This window comes from Melanotaenia boesemani, chromosome 11, assembly GCF_017639745.1.
Source record: "Melanotaenia boesemani isolate fMelBoe1 chromosome 11, fMelBoe1.pri, whole genome shotgun sequence".
In the NCBI taxonomy this organism is placed as follows: domain Eukaryota; kingdom Metazoa; phylum Chordata; class Actinopteri; order Atheriniformes; family Melanotaeniidae; genus Melanotaenia; species Melanotaenia boesemani.
Window position 1 is genome coordinate 11,453,534 of NC_055692.1, and position 10,110 is coordinate 11,463,643.

The 10,110-nt window shown below is 37.3% G+C and overlaps 1 protein-coding gene across 2 annotated transcripts; it reads left to right on the forward strand.

The window, feature by feature from the left end:
* Positions 1–70: 70 nt before the first annotated feature.
* Positions 71–10,078, forward strand: tesca (tescalcin a). Of its 2 annotated transcripts, XM_042000662.1 has the most exons (8): positions 72–244; positions 2,106–2,175; positions 3,620–3,700; positions 4,670–4,809; positions 7,161–7,222; positions 9,046–9,153; positions 9,243–9,290; positions 9,373–10,078. In XM_042000662.1, exons 1-8 carry the CDS (start codon positions 184–186, stop codon positions 9,463–9,465), a joined length of 663 nt encoding a protein of 220 aa, XP_041856596.1. In that variant the 5' UTR covers positions 72–183; the 3' UTR covers positions 9,466–10,078. The 2 variants fall into 2 exon arrangements, with proteins under 2 accessions (XP_041856597.1, XP_041856596.1); XM_042000663.1 differs by lacking the exon at positions 9,046–9,153 and having other exon boundaries at positions 71–244.
* Positions 10,079–10,110: the final 32 nt, after the last annotated feature.

The window sequence follows — 10,110 nt, forward strand, 5'->3', positions numbered from 1 at the left end:
TACAGAACATCCATAAACGTGACAGCAGCAGTAATTCATCCACAAGTTATATGGATTTAGGACCTTGAGGACGCCAGATGTCTCCACCATTCAGACTTGAGCGGCTCTGAACCTGCAGATGGAAGCAAGATAAAGCGGCGTCGGCGCAGAAAACTTTGGCACAGTCCAACTGAAGCAGCAGGTATGGGAGCTTCACAGACGCACTCCGAACACAAATACCAGGACCTGGTGGGAAAAAGTGGATGTAAGTAGGTGTAAAGAAGAAGCGATATCTGGACTAAACCAGCTGCTGATTCAGCGTCTTTTCTCGTTTGTGTTGATGTCGTGGCGCAAAAGTACAGCAGCGCCGAGATCCAAAAACGGCAAACAGCCCGCCAGTCTGGCTACAACTGCACTCACCGTTTCTTTAGCCGTATTAGCGTTTCCTCAACGGTCTCAGCGGTTTACCACTGTGGGCTGGTCGCAGACTTTTCCAAAACCAACACCTAATCAACCATGTAGGCTTTACGAAATCAGTTTGGTTTTTTTGTGTTGGTTTATGTGCATTGGAAACATGTGATAGTAATATGGGCTAATAATAACATTAAACGCGTCATTGCAGCATATGTTTAATTAAACTTTATCCTCTCAGAAAAGCAGAAATAAGTATGACAGTGAAGGGGCTTGATCTTAAGCTTACATCGTGGTTATTGCAGTGAACAAACTGGAACACGTGGAAAGTTATATCAAGAAAAGAATGACCAGCCGATTATAAACAGCTGGAAGAGAATGGCACCTGCCGTTGTTCACCGGTAAGAAAGAACGGCAGCCCTATGTCTGGACAAAGTAACGTCCACCCATCCAACCATTTAAACAGATTAACTAACTAGATTAACATCTACAGATTCGGTGACCATTCAGTCGTAAAATGATTAAACAACCCGCCTATGCTGAGATGGTAAAGTTAAATTAAACATAACTTTTGCAATGACGCGTTTTTATTACAATTAGCGTATATTACTATCACATGTTTCCAAAGCACATCACAAACCAACGCAAAAGATCAAACTGATTTCGTATAGCTTACATGGTTTCACTTGGCAGTGCAGATTAACCTTTGCAAACATACGCATGTTTTGTTGTAAACCTAAGTGTAGGCATTAGGAGTTCTACTAATGCCGTTTTGGATCTCGGCGTCTCTAGCCAGTTGCGCAGGAATATTTATTTACATTGTTTGTTTGTTTCGCACAAGCTGGTTCTTGCATTTTATTCGCCTTTATAAATGATGTTATATGGATGGAAACATTTAATAAAGAAATGGAAAAAAGCAGAAACAACAGAAGTGAGGGAATCTATTTTTAGAAACGGATCCTGCCCAAACCTCCATTCATCGCCATGCAGTTTGAGTCTTAGGTTTCCTATCTGAGTGAGACTTTGACCTGTATTGCTTTTGTCCCATAAACTGCAGCTTTGATTTTATTTCCCTTTGTGAGATGTTCAAAAACGTCAATGTTTTTGGAGTATGAAAGGTGTATACGCTTATTGCTTAAATACACTACTGTTTTATGTAAGTGATAATTTAATTGGTCCATGTAATTGAGGTTATTGTGTGTTCACTTTGCTTGTCACTCCACCCCTGACCAGCACATTTACTAATGCGTTTGGCCACAGTTTGTCTGCACATGCCTAACCCAGCTGTCTGCAGCCCAGGTGCTTCTGCAAACATCTACTCATCTCAGGAGACATGAGAAACCTGAAAGTAAACACTGGTGTACACTGAAATAACTGAAAATATATCCATGTTTACATAGATCAGGCAGAAGTAGACTCTATAAAGCTTTTTAGAGTTAAATGACCATTTGAAATGGTCCTTGTATGGTGTGTTTGCCATTAGACTGATAGCAGAGCTACACATGGTCATTTTGTTGAATAATAAGTCACGGTGTAAATGTGAGTCTTTTGCAGTTGTCAAAAGTCAAAACAAGACAGATTACACTTTTTAGCACAATCAATAATTTGGTTAATGTGATTTATGTGCGTTCTGGGCACCAGATAAATGGGTAAAGGATGGAAACTGATTCCTTGCTGACTTCTGACCGACTTCTTGCTTTTCTTTTCTTCTACAGTTTCAGTAGAGCAGATTGAAAACCTTCAGAAAAGATTTCAGCAGTTGAGTGGTAATGAAGAGACAATAAGGTAACCTGTTTGTTCAGTTGTCATGTGATTTTGTGTGGTGAAACTTTTGTTCAGCTTATTAAGTCTTGTGAAAAAGGGCATGTCCTTATCAGTCTTGTTGTAAATATTATGGCATAAATCATAATTAGAAAAGTCATCCTTGCTAGATCTTACAATGAGGTTAATACAGCCTCAGACACACACACACAAAAAATAGTCAAACTGCAGAATCAATGTGTAACAATAAGTACAATTTTTACTTATTCCATAGGAATTAAAAGGGTAACTGCCAACCAGGTGCTCCTGACTATCAGTTAATGTGTGCACCCCCCAATGTTTTATCAGTTTGCTGGTCTAGATCATTTCATTTTAACTCAATACCAAGGAGGAAAGATATCAGCAATTATTTTAGAGAACTGGATGTTCTCTAAAAGCACGTTCAGCCCAAGGTCAGATCGTACAATACTCCAAAAAACTGCAAAAAAGATAACCCAAGAGCTACATCTAAGAGTTTGCAGGCTTTAGTTAGCATGGTAAATGTTTAAGTTCATGACTGAACAAGTATGGCTTGTTTGGGAAGAGCTGCTGGGTGTGGGGGTGAGCACAGCTCAGGTTTCTAAGTCCCACCTAAACAAACTATAAGACTTCTGGAAAATTGTGCTTTAACAGATGAGGTCAGAGTTTGAGATGCTTAGCCATAATCACAGCACCATGTTTGGAGAAAACCAAAAACCACATCAACTGTTATGCACGGTGGTGGAAGTGTGATGATTTGTGCTTGTTGGCTGTCTTTGTTTCAACAATAAAGTCCTCTGTATACAAACATATTCAAAAGTGGGTGGATTTTAGCTTAGATGTGGCTCATGACATTTGATACAGTATAATGTTTTTTTTTTGTTTTGTTTTTGTTTGTTTAGTTTTTTGTATGAGGGTATTTAAACATTTTTTAAGACCTGGTAAGGAGCAGGTTTTTTTCCTGTACAATGTCCTGATATGTAAAACATAGTATTGAAAGGTGGAGTATACAATTTTCATTGATGTGATATTAATAAATATTTCTAGTTGCTACTAAAAAGTACAAAAGGTTTTTAAACATAAGTTTAAATTAATTATTGCACAAGCACCAACAAGTAATATGAGGACACATATTGAAAATGGGCAAATCCAGACTTATTTGGCACATATACTGTAATATGTTGATGCGTCTGAAACACACAACCTTCTATTCATACACACATTAATGAATAAACATAATGAAAATTGCTGGTAGTGATAAATAATGAGTTACTTCTCTTTGGAAAGAAATGGGAACCAAATGTAAAATATTTCCTCCTACAGTTGAACCACAGTCAAAACTCCTGGTTCCCACACTATATGAAAATGAGTGGTATTATGTGTAAAAATTTGCTGATGCTCCATAATCCATATTTTTCATGATGTGATGGACCTTCTCTTGTTACTGCAGCAGAGAAAACCTGAACAGCATACCAGCACTCGCCAACAACCCCATCAAGAAGCAAATCATTGAAGCTTTTTTTGATAAAAGGTGGGTACTGTTGAATTATACCATATTTTGTAAGTTCTTCCTACTGCTAATGGTCATGTTACTTCATGTTAAAATGCCTGTAATAAAATTCTGAATTTAATGTGTTCTGTCAAGATGTTTGTGACCTGACCCGCTCTTTACGTCAACGGCTAATGGTAGTTGGCCTTTAACTCGGTCTGTTGGATCACTATACTTGGTCACATTTAACTATGAAGCATTGCTCCTACTCACTGTTAAAGTTGTTGTATTGCACTGTTAACACGTTGGTTAGCTACAACTCATTCTTGTTGGAGATCAAGAAAACGCGGCAGAGCTTTTTGAACCTATATTTGCCTCGCATGACTCATTTGTTTTTGAAGTGAAAGGTTTGCCTTGCATTCCTTAAGATGGAATGCAAGGCAGCATTTCAAAGCAGCCCGAGCAGATTTTGCTTATCTGTTGGAGGATCTTAAAGAGCTAAAACAGAGTATTACCAGGAAATGACAAGGAATTGCTGCAATAATATCTACAATGAGGGAAAGTTGCATGTATTTTGAGCAATACATCTTTAATATCTGCTCTGAATAATGAAAATAAACTATTTAAGTGGAAATCGTGAAATCAGAGGAAGTGAATTCTTGACAAAACATGGTCAAGTGTGATTACTAAGAGCAAGTCAGACCTTGAAATTAGTTTAAATTTGGATGTGTTCTGCTTGGGGATCTTTACTTTTGACAGCCAGGCTTTTAGCTCCAGTGGGTGAACCGAGCTAACTCCCTGTTGATGGAATTTATCAGACACAAAGGGGCTTCTCGTTTCTAGAGAACCTCAGAGCAGAACAATCCAGAAGATTGTTCTGTGATCAAAACAAAGCATTCATGAATACATGTGACTTCTATGGAAAAACACACTAATCATGTAGCTTAGAAAACAAATGTAGACCACATAAAGCCCCATTGGTTTTTGCATTGCTTATGATTTCCGATCCAGGAACCAGCATGAAAATGAGATGGGCTCTTTTGAGGAGATTGGTTTTGAGCAGTTCATCATGGTCATGTCCCACTTCCGCCCTCCGACTCTGAAAACAACAGAAGAGGAAAAGCAAGCTATGAGGAAAGAGAAACTTCGCTGTAAGTTGCTCTCCAACGTTGTTAACAGCTCAGCATGTGCTGCTGTCTGGGACTTCTCTTCATGTGTCTCCAAACAGTAAATAACTTACTACAGTCGCCACCATGCTGCCATAAAGAGGGTGGTGATGTGTACATGCAACACAAATTCCTCACAGCATGTTAAATATCACATGGGAGAAGTTCTTTTAATGGCTCAGCTGGGATTGTGGGCAGGGCAGACACCAAACCCAAATGTCACAAATAGAAATGATAATCTGCAGCTGCATAGTGGGGAGTTATTTACAGCTACTGATTTATTTATAATATTAGATAATAATTTGATTATTAATCTATTCCAAGAGGTATTTCATACTTCAATTTCCTTCCTGTGAATTGCTTCCAGTGTCCAGAATGAAATCTTTTCTAAGGAATTAGTGATGAGCTGTTAATCACTCTTGATTTGATTTTAAATCTTTAGATTTCAAGCAAAGTATCAGTAACCAAAATAGTATTTTACTATATTCTGTTGTGCTTGTGTGAAAGAAAACTTGCCAGAAGCTAGTCTAGCAGCTCCCATTTGTGCTCATGTCAGTAAATAGATTTAGCAAAAAGCCATGTTGTTAACTAGCTTTTTAAATTTGATCATGCTTGGACATTGCATTAGATCCTTATCAGTCAATTACAGCTTCACCCCACAAAGGGACAAGAAGACCTCAAACTATTGCTGTTTCAAAAACCGTTTTAGGGTGTTCTGTTGGTGTGATTTTATTTCCTTATACACCATTCAGCTGGACTAGTGTGAACCAAAAGATTTAATATTTAAGATATTAAGAAAAGTTTAATTGTATGATCACTGCAGTCAGTGTTAATGATGATTCTGATGTCCCCTTTTTGTCGTATAGATAGTGATGTTACTTGTATGTATGGTCCCAAATGTCTGCACAGTAATTTAAATAGAGTGAAAGCAGTAAACAGTAGGGGGAAAGGGCGTCCTGAATGTGTCTAGTTTCAGTCAGTATTGAAATACTTCTGGATTCTTGTGTACATGTTTAATATGGGATTCATTTAAATATATTTACCATCAATATATATCTGTATATTTATGTTCCTTTTGCAGTTTCCAAATAACATAGTTTTGGTCTTGCTTAACGTTAACTTATTCTTGTCCATTCTTTTAATTTTAGCCAAGCCAACTTTATTGATACACACTTTATGACAGCAGCCACTGAACAAAGTAAGTAACATAAAATAAGTAAAAACAACAAAACATTAAATAATAAAAGACAAGACGATAAAATAATTAAAACAATAATAATTCCAAAGTAACCTTATCCATTAATTCCTTTTTAAATTTACTTCAGAACAAAGAAAAAAAATGTGCTATTATTAAGTAATACAAGCTTATACATACCTTACAAATGTCATTTATATAAAAAATAAACAGTTTTGGACCCTGTATTGACCCCTTGGGAAAATCACAAGCAATATCCAAGCATGACACAGCAGATTCTCCAGTCTTCACAGATTATCGCCTGTTCCTTTAATTACTTTCCACTCCGTGCACTTTCCTGATCCCATGCCATTCCAGCTGGATTTAATATATTGGGACTGATTGTATCAAATGCTTTTTTAAGATCAAGGAACAGGAACATCAGCTGCATGGTGTAATAGAACTGAAAGGTAATATCCTCAATTTAATCTGGTAAAAAAAAGCAGTGTTTAACTTTTTGATCTGAATCCATATAAACTCTCTGAGTATTGTGTTTTATATATGATTTTTTTTTCCAGTTATTGAACAATTATTTCAAAGATTGTGGAGAATTGTGGAAATAGAAAAGGAGGTTTGTAATTATTGAAGTGGTGTCTATTACTTAATATCATCTTCGCTCCCTGTTGACGTTCCCAAGATTACAAGACCAAAGAATACATGATAATTGTAGAAAAGTCTGACCCTTCTCAGGATCTGACTGTTTCCGGGTCTGATTTTCAAAAGTCTTTGTCTAAAACAATATGTTCCCTCAAACTGGAGAAATTGGCTTAATAATTGACTAGTCAGGTACAGGCTGCAGCCGATACCTGCACATATTTGTAACGGGGAAATTAGTTCAGTTATTCTGATTCTTTAAAATGACGTTAGCAGAACAGTTCGTGTAGATGGACGCTGCCTGAGGAAGGAAATAAGTCGATTCACTACCAGAATGAGATTCAGTCTCTTGGTTCTCTCCCTTGAATGGCCGGCTTTGTTTTCTTATCTCTGTGGTTTGATAAACATTCTTCTAATCACAACTTCCTCTGTTCTGATCCTGAGATTTGTTAAAAGGAATTTCCTCAGAAATCAGACTAGCCACTTAACCATTATTATGTTTTTCCAGTTTTATTCAACATGCATGACACAGACAGTGACGGCACTATTACGTTAGAGGAGTACAGAAAGGTAAGACAAATGACCTGTCCTGTTTTTCTGCCATTTTCCCTTTTAAACAACACCAAGCTGTCTCTTGGAAAGATTTGAAATTACATTAATCTTTAATAAATTATTTAGCATACAGCCATGTATTTATCAAAAGGTTTCAAAAAGACTATATTAATACAAGAGTGCATTATTTATCAGTCAGTATTATTCATTTGTAGGAATAAAAAATGTAAAACTCTAAATGACGCAATATTTTATGCAAAAAAAAGAAGAAAAACATTTTTTTTACACAGATAAAGCAAAGATGACCTTCAGTCAGTAGTTTTCCAGTTTACTAAATTGGATTCCCTTTCTGATGCATGACGTACTTTCCATAATTATTTTAAATGCATCAGATAGCCAGAGGTGACCTCCATGTAAACTAAATTGGACTTCGTTATGGACAAAATTATTTTTAAAGACCAAAATATGCATACATATGTACTTTGTTAAAAGATAAGCATGTTTTTCTGATTATTTTGCTCAGCTTAAACTCTGGAAATATCCCAGTAGATACATTAATATACTGTAATCCATTACAGCCAGAGATTAATTAGAATATAACCTCACCGGCCCCTTTGTTAGGTTCACCTTGCTTTTACCCTTTTTCCCCTTCAGAACTGTTTAATTCTTTAGATTTAAAAAGTTGATGGAAACATTCTCAGAGATTTTGCTCCATATTGACATACCAACACACAATTGCTGCAGATTTGTCAGCTGCACATCAATGACGAGAATCTCCCGTTCCACCACATCCCAAAACTGCTCTATTGGATTGAGATCTGGTGACTGTGGAGGCTGTTGGAGTACAGAGTACATTGTGGTGTTCAGAAAAGCAGCTAGAGATAATTTTAGCTTTGTGACATGGTGCATTATCCCTTTTGGAAGTAGCCATCAGAAGATGGTACATTTTGGTCACAAAGGGATGGACATGGTCAGCAACTATACTCACGTAGACTTTGGTGTTTAAACAAGGCAGGATGGATCTATGCTTTCATGCTGTTTACACCAAATTCTGACCCTACCATCTGAAAAATGCAGCTGAAATTGGGACTCATCGGATCAATTTTGGTGAGTCAGTGTGACTTTTAGCCTCAGTGTCCTGGTCCTAGTTGACTAGAGTTAGCACCCGGTGTGGTTTTCTGCTAATGTAGCCCATCTGCTTCAATGTGTTCTGCGTTCAGAGGTTTTGCATACCTTAGTTTAAACGAGTGGTTATTTGACTTGCTGCCTTTCTATCAGCTCCAACCAGTGTGCCTATTCTCTGACATCAGCAAAGCTTTTCATCTAGAAAATTTCAGCTAACTAAATATTTCATCTTTTTTTTTTTTTACCAAACTCAAGAGATGATTGTACGTGGAAAATCCCAGTAGACCAGCGTGTCTGGCACCAACAACCATGACATGTTCAAAGTCACTTAAATCCTTTTCTTCCTCATTCTGGTGCTCAGGTTGAACTTCACCATGTCTACATGACTAAATGCATTAATTGCTGCCATGTGACTGGCTGATTAGATATTTGTGTTAAAAGTAACTAAAGAGTCGTGTCTAAGTGGCTGGTGCCTATACATCTCTGGGAATATATACTATATCATTTTGTATCAGTAAAAATGGCCAGAGTGGGCTTCTTTTGTTTTTTTTTGTTAGTGGTTACAGTGAACATTGAAAGGGTTTTTAACAGCAGTAAAACTGCCCCTATCTGCTGAGTGTTTCTCCACCAAATCTTACTTTATTATCTAATTCTCATGTCTTTTTTCCCACTTGCTGCCATTTTGAAACGCTTTTAATATTCTGCTCAAATTCAAGGTAGTAGAGGAGCTCCTGTCAAAATCTGATGCCATCGGGCAGGAGGCTGCCAAGGCCATAGCAGATGCTGCCATGTTAGAGGTGGCGAGCACGAACGTGCCCCACATGGTAACAGAAGTCACCCAAACCAACCTACTGAAACACAGACCCACTGTCACAGCAAAGTAACATAGTCCTGTTGCTCTTCATCCCTCCAGGCCCCGGACGATGTCTACGAAGGAATTACGTTTGAGCATTTTGAACAGGTTTGGACCTTTCTGACCGCCACCTTTTTTGAGAGAGAATATAAAAATATTTCACTTAATGACAGTGATTTGTTATCTACAGATCTTAAAAGGCCTTGAAATGGAGTCCAGGATGCACATTCGCTTTCTGGATGTGGACACCATAACAATGCATTGTGGGAAATCAACCACCTAAAAGGATGTTTTTTTTTTGTAAGAAATGGTTAAATCCAGTCTTTTCTGTTTTTGAAGATGTTAAAACCAAATATCTTTGGTATGCAGTAATTAATATGTTTTTATTAGAGGGAATTGAATCTTAATTGATTTTATACTCATTTATAGAATGTATGCTGCTTGTGTGGTTTAGGCTTTGATGAAATGAGAGTGGTAAATTTACTTTTGTACTGCTTTTTAACAGCATTTTAAACACCAGCTCCAAATGACTTGCATGTAATATGGAGAATTCAGTGCAACTTCAACAAAAGGTCCACATGTTAGATGAAGTCAGCCGAGCTCAGTGACTCCCCTGGCTTTCATGGGTCATCTGTTGTGGGTAACATCCAAAGACCGCAGGCACATAGCATTCCTCTGCAGTGCCAGAATAGGCAGATATTTCACTTATGTATCCCACTGAGACTCTGAATATCCAACGGCTGCTGCTGTACCATGAAAGCAACTATTTTTAACTACTTCGGGATTTTTCACTTGACCTTAGATGGAGTATTAAAAATTCATCGCAAAATATACACATGAACCAAATAAATGCAAACAAACCTGATAAAACAAGATTTTTTTTCTTTTGTACATGATAACTGTTTCATTTGTTGTCTCTGTGATGTGG